We start from the raw sequence: 20,582 nt of genomic DNA, 5'->3' as shown, positions 1-20,582 counted from the left end.
GTGTCCAGTTCTGGGCTCCCCGGTACAAGAAAGACAGGGATCTCCTGGAAAGAGTCCAGCAGAGGGCCACAAAGATGATACGGGGCCTGGAGCATCTCCCCTATGAGGAAAGGCTGAGAGACCTGGGTCTGTTTAGCCTGGAGAAGAGAAGACTGAGAGGGGATCTCCTCAGTGTATGTAAATATCTGAGGGGTGGGGAAAGAAGGATGTAGCCAACCTCTTCTTAAGGCTTTGTGGGGATAGGACAAGGGGCAATGGCTGCAAGTTAAAGCACAGGACGTTCCGCACTGACATGTGAAAGAACTTCTTCATGGTGAGGGTGACGGAGCACTGGAACAGGCTGCCCAGGGAGGTTGTGGAGTCTCCTTCTCTGGAGACATTCAAGGCCTGTCTGGACGCCTACCTGGGCAGCCTGCTCTGAGGAACCTGCTTTGGCAGGGAGGTTGGACGCAATGATCTTTCAAGGTCCCTTCCAACCCCTACATTTCTGTCATTCTGTGATCTGTTACTGAGGAATAGAAATGTGTAACTGGGGTAGCTAAGGTATGCCAGAACCGGATATAAAGTGTCAGCACTTAGATGAAGTAAACTATTTAAAGTAAATAACTAAATAATTTTTAAGAAAACACATCTTGAAATGTTAATACCAAGTTGAACACTCAGGCAACAGTAGTAGATTTTTTTTTTTTTTTTGTCTTTGAGCAGTGATTTAGCCATTTCTGGTGTGCAGATGAAATGAACTATTGCAACTCTTCGCTCTTATTTTTCTTTCCCTAAAGCAGTTTTTCTTCAACTTTGCTTTGGAAGACAAATACAGGTGATCTGCAGTTGTTCTGTGAAAGTCTGTAGTGATTTTGAGTAGAAGTTTGAGCACAAGCAGTGTAGTTGACTGCTGAAAATTTTGACATGTTTTAGAAGTGCATGACTAAAGGCTTTCAGAGATAGAAAGTCTTCAAAGTTTTGTTAAAATAACATGAAAACCATCTACAGCGAAGCCACAAGAATAGGTCACCTAGGTGCACATCTTCTGCTGAAGCCAATGGAAAATGGAGCACCATCTTACAATGACATCTGTAGGCCACGAAACTTTGAAGGGTGCATTTTTGGCACTTTTCAGCAGACTCAACATGGGTAATGTAATCTGAGTAAGTGGCTTGTAGGATATTTTTATAAAACAAAATAATTTATTTAAAGAAGTAAAATGCCTGATTTGGATTTCCTCCATAAGAAAATGATAAAGACCCATAAAACATTAATATTTAGAAGCATAAGGGGGAAATATTCGAACAGTTGCATCATTTCTTAGATTTCTGAAAATCTTAGACCAGAAGCAAAGAGTGTTAAATCCATTGCAAAAGTTCCTTGCTATATAACTGTAGGATATGTTGGCTCAGTCTTGCATGTCAAAAGTGAAAATTAAGTAGAAAGTTTTGATAAATTGACATGTGTAGATTTCTCTGTGTCTTTTACCTGTTAATTATTTCCATGCACACATATGGCTGCTGTAGGAAAGTAAGTATTTCAAGATTTTAAAAAAGAAGCTGTTGCTCAGTTTGTCTTGGCAGTCACCTTACTGTATAGAAATTTCTTCTGGTGTGCTGACACATGGAGTTGCTTATATATATTAAACATTCTGGCAAGTGCTGTGAGTGAAACATAGACATTTGTTCACACGAATCATGTAAAAATCATACTTTGCATCAACTGACAATTTCAACTACAGAGAAGAATGGTAGAAGCTTTTTCAAAAAATCTTTTATTTTAAACATTTAGCAGGCTTTTCTGTTATGTTAAGTGAACCTTGAACTCCAATTATATAATGGATGCTTACCCTTTCAGATGAGGTTTTGTTTTATGAAACTCTGAAATTAAGAGTAGTTATTCTATTTCATTTCTCAGGATAGAATTGGAAGTAGTCTTTGTTTTTTATAAGACGGTCATCTCTCTGTGCTTTACTTCATTCCAACCTTACTTGCTGAAAAAGATGACTCATTTGACAATGGAGCAATGTTAATGCTGTCATTTCAGAGATCACATTTCATTCATCAAAACTGGTAGGCATTGAGTAACAGTCTGTCCCTTCTAAAGAGGTTAACATTCGTGAATGAAATGTGACTTTGTGAAAACCACAAGTTGCATGCATTTTAATAAAATAGGAATGGCAACCTTTTCCTTTCCTGTCCATTTGCGTTGAAATGCAAGCATATTTAAGCTGTAGCTGTTTTTAAGGCTGCTTAACATTTTCCATTGTAGGTCCGTTTTTATTAATTAAAATTTAATTTAGTATCCAATTGAAAATCTTTATACTGATGCCAAACAGTGACTGAGTTGTTTGTAGACAAACATACTTAGGCTGTTTCTCAGAACAAAAAAAGGGGTGCATTATTTTTTTAGCAGAAAGGAAGGTCTGTATGTTTGTTTTTGCTGTTCATTTATTTCATTGAGAAGACCTCATCCTGCTTTGGAGTAAAACGTTGGATACCAACAGGAAAAGAGCGCTTGGTAGAATGCGACTTGTACTGTACTATGAGAAAAACACCCAAATTGGCTTAGTTACAGGCATTTGAAAGTCTTCATTTCATGTACTCAGTAGAGACTGATGGAATTTTTATTAAATACATATCCTAAAAATCCCATTTGTATTGAGCGTGATCTATCCCAGGCTATGGAAACTAAGCAGGACTTCTAGCAGTTGTTCCTCGTGGCTGTAGCACTGTGGGAAAGGGGCAGAAAGTTGGGAGAAGTAGGGAGGCTCCTTTCTTTCCTGAGTTGGACCCAAGCAGTGAGTAAAGGAAAAACATACAGAAGGAACTGAATAAAAAGTGAGGAAAGCAGAATTGTGAGGGCTAAAGAGAGAGGGACAGGTTAGGTGGTTAGTTAAGAAGAGAGGTCAGGTCAGATGTAGGGGAACAGATGGTTTGAAGGGTGTGTAGGAGATAAAAACAGAGGGATTTGTATTGGCATTTGTGTCTTGGACCACCCCCCCCCTTTTTTTTTTTTATTTTTTTTAATAAAAATCACATTTTGCCTCAAGGCACCATATTTTCTGCTGTCAATAAACAGCTTTGAGACCTACTGGTGCAAGTTATCTTTATTCCCTATAGTACCTGGTGTGTATTAGTTCTGTCAGTAACTGTTTTAGCTCTAATCATGAAGCCATATACCACTTGAACGTTGCAAGTAACAAAGCTTGCAGTTCTGCAGGATGGAATTTCTATTATTTCACTAAAGAGAACACAGGTATACTTTATACCTCCTGAAGATAGTGCTGAATGGTGAGCATGCTGTTTAAGTAATGCCAAAATCTGCACGCCCTTGAAATGACCAGTAGTCTTCTGAAGTGAGTAGTGAAGTTGAGCTGTATTGGTTAAGATCATAAAGGCTAAAATTTGACACGATTTTATAATAGGAAATTTAAAGCCAGAGTCAATCTCTAGGTGTTCTTAATTTGTAACTTCATTTTCACAATGTTCTCAATATCTTTATTAGTGTTATGGATACTACATTAGCATTTATGTTCTGGATAAACTGCTTTTGTAAAATTTGATAGGAAATTTGCTTGGAATTGATACATCCATATTTTCTAATTGATGCTTAAGTCATAATTTCTTGGGACGAGGCTCTTACAGAAGAAGTAGTGTCTTGAGTGTTTTTTTCCTCTCATTTGTCCCACAGCATCCATGTGAGATGAAACAGTGCTGTCATTTTACATGTGGAGAGCAGATGAAAGCACAGCTCTGCAAAGTTTTTTAGGGCTCAGTTTCAAAGTAGACAGCTCTCCGATTTTGCCATTAATTTCAATTCTGTAATGGATATTAAATGAGTAATTTTTAAACTATGTGTATATGTCTGCATCAGATTAAGTTGAATGCCTTTTTGCATTACTTTACCCTAGCAAAGATTTCTCCTTTTGGGGAGCAATTTAAATGAAGACCCATCTATTTGTAACTAAATAGCTAAATATTTTTGTGAATCGGGCCTTTCTTGTAGTGGCCTGTCCAGGAGCACAAAGAAGGCTGATAATAAGAAACGAAATGGGGTTCATATGTCCAAGTGTTGGGTCAGTGTCTAAACCACTCCACTGTCATCCTCGTACAGCTGCAGTTTGTCCCGATTCTTCAACTCACCCATCAAGAAGATTGCAGAGCACTTAGTCAGCAAAAGGGGAAAGTGAGATAAGACACAGTTCTGTTTTCTAATCCACAGAAAATCTGAAGTCTGTATTGGTGTCATTCTTCTGCTGTTTCTCTTGACGCTTTTTCAGCTAAGCTTTTAATACAAGAAGACACTGTATATGCTTGCTTAGCTTAGGGCATGTGAATAATCTCATTAACTTTATGGATCTAGTAATTGCGTCTCACTGAACGAAGAACTAAAAATGGAATTTTCATAACATGATAGTGAAGTACTTTAAGAACCCAGAAAGACCCTGTTTTCACCCAGAACAGCTCTGTTTTTCAGAATGAACAGGAACAAGTTATGTGCATAGAGTTATATGAATTAACACTTTTCTATACTATTTTGAGATTATTTTTCCAGTCAAGCCATCTAGAGATGGGAATCCACACACTAGAAAGAAAAGAGTGATGTCTTAGGAATGTGTATCATGTAAATAGGCAGGAATTATGTATCATTAAATCTGAGCTTGTTCTTCCTAGCTTTTTTTTATCATTGCATATTACTGCTACCTTGACTTGATAGGGAAGGGGGGAATGGCTAAACTAAAAGAGGGGAGAGTTAGATTAGATGTTAGGAAGAAATTCTTCACTCAGAAGATGGTGAGGAAGTGGCACAGGCTGCCCAGAGAAGCTGTGGATGCCCCATCCCTGGAGGTGCTCAAGGCCAGGCTGGATGGGGCTTTGGGCAGCCAGGTCTGGTGGGAGGTGTCCCTGCTCATGGCAGGGAGCTGGAACTGGATGGACTTTAAGGTCCCTTCCAACCCAAGCTGTTCTGTGATTCTGTAATATAGGTAAATTATTTGTTTTCCAGTTCCTTATCTTTATCAAACAAGATGTGAATAACAAGCACTGTTTGAGCACTGTCTATCTATTTATCATCTGAATAGTGGTAATTCTTTTCAACTCCGTCAGTAGCCGTACATTCATTTTGAACAGACAGAGACCCCTCTGAAGCTCTTGCAGATTTGTACATTGATCTACTGGAATCTTTTAAGTTTCAAAAAAGCAGAATTGCTTACTAAATGAAATACCTACTAATAGAGGGAATTCTGTGAAGCGATGTGAACGTTTCATTAAATATGTTGCTAGCCCTGCCAGGAAAGATTCCACTAGTCCTATACTTAGGTTTGTATGGTGGTAGGTTTAAGGGGAATTGACAAAGAAAGTTTGGCACTGTGCCCGGCACAGGATGGAGTTAGTGAGAGATATGAAGAGCTGCAGCTGCTTCTTTGGATAGTCCCTGAGGAGATCTGGTGATTAAGCTGGGGATGTACTATATGGATCCTAAAAAAATGTGTTCATCTACTGACACTTCTGACATGCATCATCCACCTTTGTGAGACTTATTTTGCTTCTTGATGAATCATATCAACGAAGTGAGATAGCAGCAAAGTATCTTCTAACATTTTTCCTGTGTTTTGCTTTTGTGGGTGTAGCATTTTTTTTTGAATGTTGGTGGGGGATTTTGTCCCTTGAAATTAAGTATTTGACAACAGAAGAAGGGCTATACTGAAATTGTGCCAAATGTGCATTTAGCTTGTCGTGTTCTGACAGTGACCAATAGCAGATACTGGAAGAAGTGTATAAGAACAGGGCAGTCGTGCAGTGTGCTCTAGTTTGCCCTGCCAGTTTCTATTAATCTTCTTGCTATGGTTTTCCTGTGCCAGAAGTGGTAACTGTATATTTTATAGCTCTTCATTGCATTGATTTTTTTGAAATGCTTTTTTGAACTTGTATAAATTTGTAATAAATATGGTGTCTACAGTATCACTCAGTGATGAAGCCTCATCATTTACTTGTGGATTGGGCACATCTTCAATTATTTATTTATTTTTGAACCTTCAACCTAACAATTTCATTTAATATCCATAATTTTTCTGTTATGGTAAACACAGTTGTTTAGTTGTTCACTTTATTAATTCTTTATGATTTTATGGATCTTTTGCATTTTTCTTCCCTCTAAGCTGAGGGAAGAGAAAGTCCTAACCTAACCTGTCTAGCAGTTCTTGTTTCCATTTTGTACCCTGAAACCCTGCTGCTGTTCCCAGCATCCTTTCTGATTTTCTTCTGTATTTAGATGAGGAAGGAGAGCACAGATCTGCAGTGAGTATTCAGAAAGCAAGATCATTATGGAATAGTGCAATGACAAAATGATACCACTGATGTGTGCTGCTCTGTAGTCTTTTCTGATAATTCTAGTATTGCTGTTGGTGGGGGTTTGAGCAGATATATTTTGTTTGTTTATTTAAGACCTTTTCTCAACATTGAACTGACATTTTGTAGAGCTGTTCATTGCAATTCCAGCATCTTTTTTCTGACCAAACAAATTCAGGGAACTTTGCTGCATACGTTAAATTAGTATTGTTTTACCCTGTATATATCCCTTTATATGGATTGAGTTTCAAGGGCCGTTTTTTCACGCTGGCATTCTCTGTTGTGAATGTTATTCTTTGCAGTTGACTTCTATACTTGAATAACTCATTATCATCAATTAACTTGAGCACATCTCTGTTAATTCCCCTGTTAGATCACTTATGACAATGCTGAGCAATAACTCTTAGTACAGGTGACTCTGGGATTCTCAGTGAAGAGAACTGACTAGTAGACAATTATTTTTTTTATTTTACATATTGTATTTTTAGAATAAATTTATCCACACAAAGACCTTCCCTTCTTACTCTATGGTACTTCAGTTTCCTCCAGAGTTTCCAGTGAGAGATCCTTTTGAAATTCTTGTTGAAGTCAAAGTTGACTTTTAAATGGAGCTTTATTCATGCACACCATTAGTAACTCTCTCAAAGAACTCCAGTAGATCTGGGAAGCTTTACTTTCGTTTGTCTAAACTGCTGAGTTTTCTTTGATATATAACATTTTTCATGTTTTCCAATTCCAGGCATGAATTTTTAGCCTTTATAGCTTCTACCAATTTTCTGTGTGCTGGTGGTAGACATTATGGGTTTGTTGGATTCCTCTCTGGAACCCTGTAAAAAATTGTGTTGACCATTGCTACTTATGCTTGACGTTACCCATAAAGCAGCAGTTTCAAGTCAGTAGCTCTGTGCCTGCATAGATTCATTTACAAGATTTGGCCTGATTTAACTGTCTTCCTTGGTTAACTTAAAAATAAATAAATAAATAATAAATAAAAAATCTGGTAACAGTATATTTGTTGTGGTGGTTGTATTCAAATGATGTGGTATTTTTTGACGTCCACATAATTCCTTCCCTTTATCTTTGTTGTAGTTGTTCACGCTTTTAATTTGCATACTCCAATTTGAAGGAAATTATTTTAATGTGTCAAACTCTTAGGCCAAATGACCCTTTTCTAAGTTGTTATATCTTTAACAAAAAACAAACTATGAATTTATTTTAAGTTACAATATTAACATTGCAGCAGTGAAACAAATAGGAAATTGCTCCTTTCTTCGACGTGTCAGTTCTTGACAATTCTCCTCCTAGTACCTTATTTGCAACCATGAAATTAGACAGATCGTAGACTCTCTGTTGGTATATTGTACTAATCGAGTGCAGAAGTTGATAAATGTTCAAATCCTAACTTCACTTTGAGTCTACTTAATGCTAATTAAAAAGAATCATGACAAATGGAGGATTAGTTCTTGTGCCAGATTGGGGATTATTAGTCTTTAAAAGAAATAGCTTGGAAAGGTTCACTGTTTAATAAATGTGACATACTAAAGTACCTTAGTCCAGATGATACTGATTACGGTATAAGTGTTTCTTTAAGATGGCATATATCTTTCCATTAAGAATGCTGGATTTACAGAATCAGCCAATAACCATTCCAGTATTTTGTTTTAAACCCTGGAAAACTGATAGGGGGAATTCCATGTCATAGGTTCTGCACGGTCAAACACTGCATATCTTGTTGCAGCATAGAATTTTTTTTTTTTTTCTTTTTCAATTTAAGGTGGAAGGAGACTGAGTTCATTTTCGTATCAGACTAGTTCCTAAGATTCTTATTGTTGTGATGTGCAGAACTGAGATGTAAGGTTTGAACATTATTTTCCTATCTTTTTAAACACAATTGTTACAACTGTTTTAGTATACTACACAGATTTCAATCTCAAATCTGGTAGTTGAAAATAGGTCTCTTGTGACAATTCTTAGTGGACTTGAAGTTAATGATTGCACAGGTTTATACTCTGCGTTCTGCAGTCTTTTAGTGTCTTGCAGTAGGTCAAAATGAGCTCAGAAAAGCTCAAAAACGAGCTTATATTTTGAAATGTGAGACTTACACTAAACGAAGTCCTGAAACATTAATAAAACATGAAGTGACTTTTTTTTTTTTTTTCAAACCACCTGTTATTAAGGCAGGTAACGAGTGGTATGTATGATAATCTTCTGCAGTACTGCTTTGAGTCTGCCTTTTTTCTTAAAAGTAACTAGTTTTTGCCTGGTAGAGTGGTTGTTATCATTGGTAGTGGTGCTGTGCAGTAAAACACTTGATTTAATTTGATGGAAATAAAGAAGAAAATGATGCTATGTTTGTCATTATGTAGCCTACTCTCAAGATGCTCAGGAATGCTCAGGAAGCATCCTGGACGTGAGGCCCAGCTCACTGAGGAGGAAAGTGATGCACACAGGGACCTGGATAGGGTCAGAGACAGCATAAATTAAAAAAAAAAAAAAAAAAAAAAAAGAGAGAGAGAGAGAAGTTTACAACATACAAAATTGCCCAGGTCTGGTTTTAGTTTTTAGGCCTTTTCATACTTTTTTTTTCTTAAAACAGGGAGTACTGGAGTCATATTGAAATCAGTCTTTATTTTAAAAAATTAACTGATAGTTTTAATGGTCTTTTAAGAAAAGCGAGAAAGTGAGATGAAGGAGTAGTTTGTGAGTACAGGTAAAAGCAATACTATTTTGTTTCTAGGTCTTTATTTTTTAGAAGTCTTATGACTCCTAGGAGTCACAGATCCAAATACTTTCAATCTCTTCTGAGCATCTATGTGAATGTCTCTTGGCAATGTTCTCTGAACATTTTTGTATTAATTTTATTTACGTGATTGAAAAATGCTGTAAATTACTTTTTAAAAGCCAAACCAAAAAAACAACTCTACAGCACCATTGGTTTCTTCCCAGCAATTTTAAATACTTTCAAAAATTCTGTGTCACTCCAAAACACATTGTGCATCCATTTCCCACATATTTCCTTTGAGTGTCAGCACTGTTTTGAATGTCAGTTTGTCTTAGTTTACAAAGAGTTCTCTTTAAATAAATTAACTTATCCCAGGACTTTTGAAGGTGTGTTTGTGAGTGAAGTGAGTGCAGATTTCAAGCCCAGATGCTGTTTTATTTTCGATAAGGGGAATGAAATGGGAAGTTTTAAATACTGCTTTTCTCAACTGTGAACTAAAAAAACGTTATTTTGAGGAAATGTTGTGTGCAGTTTAGAAGCAAGTAAATCCATCAAATGTGCATATAATTAATTTTACTCTCAAGTGCTACCATCAGATCTCAGTAATCATGACTAATCCTGGTATCCTCGATATTTGATTACATTACATGGCATGCTTTTTATAGGTAAACATCAGTTTAAGTTTGTGACTAGAAATAGTTGTAGCTTTTTGTAAATTAACATCTTGAGGCTGCAGTGATTTACATTATTTGGGAGTCCTGTGGTCAAGAAGGAAAGCACCCATGGAGAGAATCTGTTTGCAGACGCTTTTGGAGGACTTTGCATGCGATTGAAGGAGTTACGTTAGAAATGAAGAGGATGGATGGCTTACATGTAGTCTGTGCCTGGTTGTCATTGCAAATTAAGTTGTCAGATGCGTTGATTGATTTTAGATATTAAACAGATGATTTCAGTCTCACGCGGGTTATTTTTGACCATTCTGGTCTAATGATTTTTTTTCTTAAAATTTTGCGAATAACAACCGAATTTTCAATTTACAAGCTGCATTTTAAAGTAGCTAGTCTGTCACCTGCAAAAGAGACTTGTGTCTTCGTAAGTCATAATTGCACGCTGTGCTTCTTTGGCTGAGGTTATCCCCACTCTTCCCTGCTTTCAGGTTTCCTGCTCAGCGAGCAGGTCACCGAGCTGTGTAATCCCAGCCTTGGGCAGGCAGCTCAGCGCTGCCCCAGCGTTTCCCCCAGGGCAGGGATAACGACCTGCTTTATGAAATGCTTGGAGACCTCTTCAGAAAACTTGATAGGGAGCAATGAAGTTGTTTTTTTTTTTTTTTGTCATCTTTTTTTTTTTGTTTAGTAGTAGTTGCAATTTGATAAACATGTGAGATGATTCTTGTAAGATTAAATACATACATATATATATAAAATCGTGCTGTTATCATTATTTCAAAAGCTTTCAGGAGAATAAGCAGTGTATATTATTGTTAGAGTGATAGATGTGGTCAGCAGTTAAAATTTCCCGAGCCGGTTATGGATTTTGGCCAACCGTCTCCCAGTAATAGCAGGAAGATGAATGTAGTTTCACAGGTTGCAGTTTGACAAAGCAGCGCTGGATAACGGAGTGACTGTGGGTAAACCCGCCACACTGCCTGTGTCCTCGTTTGTCTCCTGATCCGTCCTACAGATTTTCTCTCTACCTCCGCGTTGTGTTTAAGCAGAAGAGTGATAGATTTTTAGCTCGAGTCATTTTCACTGAATTTGCACTGAATGTGTGTTCGTGAGGGAGGTGAAGGGGACGAGCTCGGAGGAAAGAATGAGCTGACAGCATTAAAAGCACTTCTGGTTTCTTGTGTTACCAACCAGCCTGAACTAGTTTACGTAAATGATGTGCTCCAGTGCTCTTCCAAGAGAAATTAACATTGTCAAATGATGATTAAAAGATAAATTACATAAAAGAACAGTCACATTTAAAATACCGTAAAACTACAGAAACCCCTGCAGGGTTAATGTGACTGTTACCGTAGGAAGGTACATCATGAAGAAACCAGTTTCAGAGCTATCTTGATGTCAGAGGTTAAAATCTTTTGAGGTTTTGTGGCAGAGTTGTGTGTTCCCGGGCAGTCAAGGCTTCTGTAAGGCTGTACCCAGCTGTGTAACCACTTCATGTGGTACAAAGTGAGCTGAGAGGTACAAGGAATAAGCACTGGCAGTATGTTACAGGAAAAGCATACAATTTTGTCATGAATATTATCTGATGGAGCGATGGCCCAGATGGCGTTCGTTCTTTGGGGCACTTTGTGCTGGAGTTTGTTTTTCCTTCCATTCTGTCAGACCCCAGCTCTGATGACTTTCCGGCTGGTGGAGGTGTAGTGCTGTCAGACTGCTTAGCGAGACGGATAGCTGTTGTTTTGAATTACACCTGAAGTGCACCTCAATTTAAAACTCCCAGAGGTTAGGTGTTCTAGAGGGATATTCTGCCTTTCGAGAACTGTAACCAGGAAACTTCAGAAACTGGAATTTTGGACTGAAATCTGGTATAATCAGCTATTAAAACTCTATATCCTTTCTTTTGGTGTTCTGTAACAACTTATATGGAGTTTGAAATATGAATAAAGTGTAATTCTTAACTCTTTGTTTTTATATTGTGTATGTTGAAACACATTTTCCACCTATGTATCAGAGTACTCTTTGCTTTTGCCATTGAAATGGCCGCTTTATGTTCCCTTAACATTGAAAAGCCTGATTTTTTTTTCAGAAGTGGTGTGAAGGTTGCATATGAACTTGATGCATGTTCAACAGGAATTAAAAGATTGCATTCAGCACTTTGACGAGAATCGTTAAAAGTGGCTGAAAGCCATAAAGTGGCAACCAAGGTGCATCTGTGGGATTCTCTAAAACCCAGTCCCCATCTCTCCTCTGTAGTCATGGACCTTGTGAATGGCAAGGTGGGGGTCTTTGGAACGGCTGAAGATTAGCGTCCCCTGCTGTTTTGTAATTATCAGAATCTGGACAGTCATTTATTTGAATGAAATAATGCATACAGTTTGTACTTCCAAAGAAAGGCGTACATAATGTGATTGTAAGAAGAGGTTTTCAGTCTCTCAGTGGGATGTCATAGGGTATGTTTATAAACTCCAACCTAGCAGTTGCTCTGCAGTGGAATTCCGCTGGTATTGAGATAATAATTTGCACAGTCAAATTGCTTTCTTTACAAAAACCCAGGGAATTATGAGACCTTAATCCTTTATTAATGTCAACCCATAGGCAGCAAGAAAGCGTAAGATTGCCATTCGAAAAGCCCAGGGGAAAAATCTTGAGGCCATCCGAGAGCTGAATGAGTATCTGGAACAGTGAGTGTCTCACAAGAATACGGATTGTGTTTTGCTATTCTGATAAATCTTTTTAATTAAAATGGAATTTGCATTTGATTTACGCTTTGCTTCCAGGCTGGTCATTTACAGAATCCCTTCACACATTCTTTTTGTTTTTTTTCTTCTCTTGCCTTTTTCTGTACAGATTTGTTGGAGACCAGGAAGCTTGGCATGAACTTGCAGAACTTTACATCAATGAGCATGAGTAAGTTGTTTGCTGAGTCCACATAAAAAGTATTAAATTGAACTACGCTCTGTGCAAATCAAAAACCTTGGTGATTGTTTTGAAGGAATAGTGTTAGAAAGTATACAGTCTCATTTCCAATATCAGCTTTGTCAGGAAATAACACAGAATCAGCCTTGTCTGACTACTAGTGCTTTAACAAGGTATTTTATTTTTAAACAGAAATAATTTACTTAATTACTAGTATGTTTCAGTCGTTTTTTAAATCCATTATTTTAAAATAAATGTTTTAAGTGTGGCAATAAGCAGTATGCATTTTCTATAATTTTTCACTCAAGTGATATATTTTACTAGTTACAGATTTTAAATTCTTTACCTCTAAAAACAATTTATCACATCATTTGTATGTAGCATTCTTATTTTCTCTTAGCCTACCTCTGCAAGAACTTCTAGTAACCTTTCAAAAATAAATAAATAAAACATGGATCCAGAGTTAGAGGAATTTGGTCGCCTGGGTACAAAACCCAGTGCAATCAAGAATGCTGAGTGTTGTAGTAACTTGCTTATTGGATATTTAATGTTTTTGTTAGCTTTTTTTATTGCTGTAGTGACAGGAGGAAATCCCAGTGTGAGAGGATTAGCTCAAAGCCTTAGTGCAAGTTTTCTAATATCACAGCATTAATTCTAACCCCCACCCAAAGGCGTATTTCCCCCCCACTTTAGTTCTTCAACCCAGCCTAAATTATATCACATTGTTTCCTTCCTTGCTTTCTAGAGAGTAGTAAAAGAATCAAACTCTCAAGAAATAGCCCTTCTCACTGCAACGAAAAATTTGTTCCCCCATTGTCTCTCCTTCCACCTCACTCTCACAAATAATTATTAAACTCTTTCAAATGCTGACTTTGGGATTAATCTAGAATTTTGATGTCACAGATTTCCATTTCTTTTGAGAAATTCACCAACTTTTCCAAGAAAATGGAAATTTAATATTATGTATACACATATATTTAGAAATATATTTAAGCTGTCAAATCTGTTGGTGGAGCTGGAATACGGCTGTAATAGAATAAATGGAATACATATTCCTTTACAGCTTTTGTCAGCATTTTTTTTTCCTGTAATCTTTATTACAAAATCATATAATAAAGCCTGAGAAGGAAATTGGTTTTGCTTGTATTTGCCTTGGTTTTTAATAAAAAAAAAAAAGATGAACTTCCTTCAATTTATTGAAAAAGTTGGCTGTTCTCACTGTAGTTTTATTTTACCAGTATCATTAATTATTACAATTATTGTGATTTGGAGAAAAAATCAGTCGGTTAAAATAGCAGCTGAATATTAATTTTAGAAATAAAGGAAATATTTCATCACTTTTTTTATCAGTCTCACAAATTCTGTCTTGCTTGTGAAATCACCATGCTCTTACTGTTGTTAACAAACACTCCTATATTTACAAGGTTTTTGTAGTCCTCAGTTCTTCATTCTGTTCCGATAGGACTGCAGCTTCTGCTTTTGGAGTGTTGGTCTACTATCCTTTTATCTCCAAATGAGATATATCTCATTTGAGATATATATCTGACTATTGCTATGATCATAGGAAAAAAACAGTTTGCTTATTTTAAGAAATAATACTTGACTGATTATTTGGTTTAATATTCTCATTGCTGCTAAATTGGTTCTGCTCTGATATTAAATATCTACCAACACTGGCATTATGAACTTTGTCTCTCTGTATTTTGGACTCCTGTCATATAAGCTCTGTGTGCTATCACATATCTGTAGAAGACGCAAATTCTGCAGGAAACCCTATTAGTCAAAATATTGTGAAGCTAGGATTTTTATTAACCGGAACAAAGTTGTTATAAGCTTGTCTTGTAATTCTTCCTGAAAGCTTTCATATAAAGAACAAGTCTTTTGCAACGACAAGTCGTTGCCAGTTTGGACTGGTATAATGCTATTTTCTTGCATGCATTTGGGCTGTCTGACTTTTAGAACTTTCCTTATGTTTTTTGATCGCATTTCTGTGGTTGAATGTCGATAGATAGATAACCAACGGTGTAAATGCTCCAATCTATACCATGCTAAATCAATCATCGTGTAGCTGAATTTTCTTGTAGAAAAAAAAAAATGAACTATGTTGTAGTTGGTGTTAGGTGTATACATTTTGTATATTTCTCACTGTTTATGATGTAAAAAATAGTGATTTGTGGTTTCAAACATCATTGAAAATTAAAAAATGTCTTTTGATTGTAAATCATGGAGTTATGAAAAAAAGTAAGGCTTCTTGTATTGTATTGTAGAGAAACTGAGGGAGAGAGCTGTGTATTCTTTTGTTTTTATATGCCACTGTTTTTATGTTCCTCAGCTATGCAAAGGCAGCCTTCTGCTTAGAGGAGCTTATGATGACTAATCCACACAACCACTTGTATTGTCAGCAATATGCTGAAGTAAGTATTTTCAGAAAAATCAATTATACTTAAATGTGTTCTGCTTTTATGTTACTGAAGTGGTGAAAACAGAATAAAAAAAGTTTCTTTAATTTTCCCTAGGAGAATGTTAATTTCTCAAAGAGCTTGAGTGTTAAAAAAAATATTTTGTTGCTCAATGTGACTAATGTATAAATAAGAGTAAGGGTAAGAATTATTGAGGATAAAAATTCCTTTTAAATGAGCAATTCTTGTTGAAATGTTTATGTGCTTTTCAAATAAGAAGTGAAATTTTTCAACAGTAATGGAAGACTATACATCATATCTAGGAAGTTATGATGTATTACCTATTATTGTGGAGCCAGGTCTTGGAATCCTTCAAGTAAGAATTATTTTATTGAAAGAGCACTGGGTAGAAAGAGGACACTGAAGTTCGAGCTCGACGTTTTTAGTCATTTGTATTCATTTTTCAGATGTATGATTTTTTTTTCCCTAAACTACATTTTAACTGCGTGGAATTAATTGGTTTTGTTAAAATGGATAAAATTGAATTAACATCGAAAGTTGAATGTCTAAATAACTTTGTGGTAGAAAATCTGTGAAGCATGTCTTCTAATAATTATCTTCCTTGTTTTAATAACAGGCAAAACTAGTAGAAAATAGTGGAGTGATCTTTAAATTTTGTACACTGTTTTGCAGTTGAATAGCTAATGAAAGACAATTTTTTTGTTTTTTTTCTGTACTGGTGTATGCTACACTGAAGGAGTTTAGAGTTAGTATGGATTTATAGCAGTCAGAATTTAGCTTTAGATTGAGAGTTTGTCATAATTTCTTAAGAGGCTATCCCAATATTGTAAGTATGAATAGGTGCAAAATAATCATTTTTTATTCTTTTAGCAACTGATTAAATTAACCCTGACTTTTTTCTCTATAATTAAATATTTTTGTGTTTATTGAAAAGAGTTAACATTTCTCACAGGCCAGTGTCTTGCCTTTGGTAGAACTTATCTGAAATATTTGTGTGAAACAAATGTGACAAGAAATTTCATAATATCTTTGAATCAAGAGCAAATGCTAGAGGCAAGAGTGACATGCAACTTTCAAGAGCCTATCATTTTTACAGGTTAAATACACTCAAGGGGGGCTTGAAAACCTTGAGCTATCAAGAAAGTATTTTGCACAAGCACTGAAGCTTAACAACAGAAATATGAGAGCTTTGTTTGGACTTTATATGGTAAGCACCTTGATTATATATTTTCCATGTTATCATTTTGAATGTCTTTATGTGTGTATGTTTTCCTTTACTATTTGCTAGGTTTTCTTCCTTTTGGTTTAACTTAGTGGTTTAGATTGTTAACACTGTTACTAAATATTGAGTATAGACAATTCTGTGCCAGTGATCAAAAGTAGTAATAAGACATTGAAGTTGTCACCCCTATTCCAGTATGTGCATCTTGCTTCCAGTATCCCTGATAGGGTAATGATACATTATTAAATCAGTTTTCAAAATGTTTTATTAAGAAGTATAAACTGTAATTTTAGCTGCTTTTGAATGTGCTTTCCTATAGAAGCAAGGTCTCTCCTTCATATACTTCCATATGTAAATTCAAACACTTTTTTCTTTTTTTTTTTTTTAATTTTTCTTTTCCCCATCAATATTCTCACATAGTTTGACTGTCAGTGTAGACATTTTCCGAGGTTAACTATCTTTAGCTATCAAGCTATCTTTCAGGTCAACTTCAGCAAAGATTAATTTATTTTAAAATATTTTTAAGCATTATTGTTTGTTAAAATTTCCTTCACCTCAAGCTGTTTGGGGCGTTAGGACTCCCAGAGGCTTCAGTTGCGTAATATTAATTAGTGACTAACACTAATGCATCTTCAGACAGTTTGGATGGCTATAAATCCCCATGTTTAGGAGTTCACTTGTGTAATGTCATCACGAGATGCCACCTTGCTTGTGTTATCTATGAAGCGCATTGAGATTGGTTATTTTCTGCAACTTCAAGAAGCTGATCTTTGCAATTGTCTCCTTAGTTGGAGTGCTTTTAAGCTGTAAGTTTTGCCCATGTTTTCCAAATAATTATGATAATTAACACAGGAAAATAATTTCTTGAAAAAGTATTTGAAGTTATGCTCTTCTTTGCAGGATGTTGAACTGCTGAAGGGTAGTACCATACTATGACTGATAACTGTTTAAAAACAAACAAACAAAACACTTTTTTTTTTTTTATCTGTTTGTTTTTCTCAGTCCAATTTCTAAATAGAATTTTCTACAATTTCAAAATTAATCTTTAGCCTGAACAGAACTATTGACAAGAATGTGATTGGCCATTAGTACAGTAATTAGAATCAAAGAATCATCTAGGTTGGAAAATACCTTCAAGATCATGAAGTCCAACTGCTGACCATCTGCATCCCATCACCAAACCACGTCTGTCGGTGCCACATCCATACATTTCTTAAATACCTCCAGGAGTAGGGACTCCACCACTTCCTGGGCAGCCTGTCTAATGCTCGACTGCCCTTTCTGTGAAGAAATTGTTACTGATGTCCAGTCTAAACCTACCCTGGTGCAACTTGAGGCTGTTGGCTTGCTTCCTATCAGTTGTCACCTGCAGAAAGGGACTGACTCCCTCCTTGCTGCAACTTACCTTCAGGTAGTTGTAGAGGGCAATGTGGTTTGCCCTCAGCCTCCTCTTCAGACTAAACAACCCCAATTCCCTCAGCTGCTTCTCGTAAGACTTGTTTTTAGTCCCTTTGCTAGCTTCAGTTGCTCTGCTCTGTACATGCTCAAACATCTCAATATCCCATGTACAGTAAGGGGCCCCAAACTGAACACAGTATTCGAGGTGAGGTCTCACCAGTGCTGAATTCAGAGGGACAATCACTTCTCTTGTCCCGCTGGCTGCACTATTTCTAATGTAGGCCAGGATGCCATCAGCTTTCTTGGCCACTTCATGTTCAGCTGGCTTTCAGCCTGCATCCCCACGTCCTTTTCTTCTGGGCAGCTTTCCATCCACTCTTCCCAAAGCCTACACCTCTGCATGGGGTTGTTATGATCCAGGTGCAGGACCTGGCACTATCCCTTGTTGAACGTTATGCACTTGGACTTGTCCTCTGTCAGATCTTAATGTCCTGCCTGTTATTTTCAGTCTATAAGGTAGACTTAGAGCCTGTTATTTCCACAATGATTTGACTGTCCACTTTGAGCTAATATGAGAGTTTGAGAAAAGTGGTTTTGTCACTGCCTGACAGTTGTACAAACAAACCCTGATTTGCACAATTTAAGTACACTACTGACTGGTCAGTTTCTTCAGGTTCGTGGAGCTGGCTGATGGATTTCACTAGGAGATGCTTGCAAGTTCAGCTTGCCATTGCTATTTCTGTATCTACCCTTTGGCTCCTAGTTTCTTTTTAATGTTGTTTCTAGACTTCAGGATCTGCTTTTACTGTGGCTGCTACTTTAGTTCTTGACAGACATGCCCAGCATCTGTAGTCCCTGAAGACAGTCTGTAACCGTGGTAAATTCTCCAAAAGACTTTTGGCTGCATCTGCTGAGGAAACTGGTAATGCTTCCTCAAAGTCAGGAAACTGTAGAGAATTATGTCTCAGCTTAGGGCCACGACTGTATACTAGATTGCAAATTTAAGTCATGGAGACTTGGCTTCAGAAAGAACGTTCATGAATTTGTAGAGGCTTCTTCCACTCCTTTCACTTCTGGAGGTAGTTGCAGATAAATAGCAATAGGGGAAAACTGTTTGAATTCTGTATGTAGTACTGACGTAGGCATTGGCTTCATGCTCTTTTCTTGAGATCTCTGTAGGTTTCCATTGATGAATGTAAGTTCTTTGCACTCGAGTACTTTTGCACTCAGAATAGCAATGATTCCTTACAAAGTGGATTTATTTGTGTAACTGGAAATGTTTCCAAGATGAGTTAAGTTCTTAAGTAATTCTTCCAAGTGAAGATGGGCATAGTTTTTCTATAAAACCTGCTTCTAAAACTTTTCTAATGTCACCAGGAAAAAATGGCAGTCTGGACACACAGAGGATGCATTTTTAATCTCCTCTGGTAAGAAATCAACTAGGAAAAACTAATTTGTAACTCTTACTTTAGGAAAAGCGAATTGGTTTGGCTGATTATGTCCAGGTTCTGTTCTTAACTCAGTACACAACTGAGCTTAAGTCTACTTTAGCCTTAATTAGAGCAAACTATAGCTTAAGTCGTTCATGTCATTCTTAATTGGATGCAGTTTACCAGTTACCAGTTTTTCTATATCTGCTGTTACCGGGGCTCTGTATGCAAAGGTGCTAAGTACTCTCAGTTTATTTTATGTATATATATTTTGTGGTTACACTGCTTTTTTTTATGCTTTCATTTCTAGTCTGCAAGCCATATTGCATCCAACCCAAAAGCAAGCGCAAAAATGAAAAAAGATAATATGAAATATGCCAGCTGGGCAGCTAATCAAATAAACAGAGCGTACCAGGTTAGTACATAATTGTTTTCTGATACTCTCGACATACTCTGTAGTTTTGTCTGCAATTTGATCAACTGCCATTCAACAAGTTAGATGCGATGTGTGTAAATCAACATAACCTGCATGGATTTCTTGCTTTCTTCTTGCATGCTGTGTCTCGTTTCCCAGAAATTAGCAGGACTTTTTTTGGCTTCAGTATGTCTGACATTCCAGTAAGCACAATGTCAATGGAAAACACTAGTCCTGCAAGATTTATGAGAGAAAACAAACAAAGCAAACCTTGAAGAGCAGAATACACAATAGACTCATTATTGACAGAACAAGACAGGTTTTAAAAGATGTGTGAATTTTGGGTGAAAACTATTATTCCATGTGTTACGTCTTAATAAAATGATCTGCTTAGATTTGAGGGGCCTTGAACACATGTTTTAAGTAGGGATAATGATTAAGGTTTCCAGTTCAAAGCACCAGTAGAGACCCATTAGTGTTTCTGAGAAATGGCCTCCTTCAGGATGCATCAGAATGGGAATGTAAAGTCAGTGTTGTCTGTGGGTTGGTGGCATACCATGATTAAGACCTAAAAATATGCATCTCCAGGTTCTAATTACAGTGAAAGTTTAATTATGGAAGTTTGTAGTTACTTGACTCACGGCCAAATAAACTTGCCGTTTCTTTTTTTTCCTCCACATAGCTTTTTCTGTTAGCATCACTATCTCTAATATGACTACTACTGTTGTTGTTGTTCTGTATTTTTTACTGGAAAGTGCAATGCTATTGTTTCTGTGAAATTATTTAGGAAACCATGTTAAGCATTTTTGGTTGATGCTTACCAGAACAGATCATGTTAGCACAACTATATATTTAAAACAAATGTCATAACTTCTTTGTGACTTCATACTTTTGTGATGCACTGCACACTTTAGCAGCTCTTTTTGGCTGTTTGGAACATAAAGTGATGAACACCATATCTGACTGGAATCATAGGGGGAGTTCAGCTATGTAGAAAGTGTATCTGTTCAACCTAGGATTTGGCAAGCAACTGATGTGAACACCCCTTTCATCTTCAGAGGA

General features: G+C 36.6%; 1 protein-coding gene across 1 annotated transcript in view; it reads left to right on the top strand.

The window, feature by feature from the left end:
* EMC2 (ER membrane protein complex subunit 2) overlaps nucleotides 1-20,582 on the top strand; it is a 49,316-nt gene that overhangs the window by 23,984 nt on the left and 4,750 nt on the right. Inside the window, exons 6-10 of the mRNA XM_038174924.2 lie at nucleotides 12,315-12,400; nucleotides 12,567-12,626; nucleotides 14,968-15,049; nucleotides 16,152-16,262; nucleotides 19,416-19,520. Of these exons, the coding sequence (XP_038030852.1) occupies nucleotides 12,315-12,400; nucleotides 12,567-12,626; nucleotides 14,968-15,049; nucleotides 16,152-16,262; nucleotides 19,416-19,520 (444 nt within the window). The remainder of the gene's footprint in view (nucleotides 1-12,314; nucleotides 12,401-12,566; nucleotides 12,627-14,967; nucleotides 15,050-16,151; nucleotides 16,263-19,415; nucleotides 19,521-20,582) is intronic.

This window comes from Anas platyrhynchos, chromosome 2, assembly GCF_047663525.1.
Source record: "Anas platyrhynchos isolate ZD024472 breed Pekin duck chromosome 2, IASCAAS_PekinDuck_T2T, whole genome shotgun sequence".
NCBI lineage: Eukaryota > Metazoa > Chordata > Aves > Anseriformes > Anatidae > Anas > Anas platyrhynchos.
This window is presented reverse-complemented; position numbering and strand designations above follow the sequence as displayed.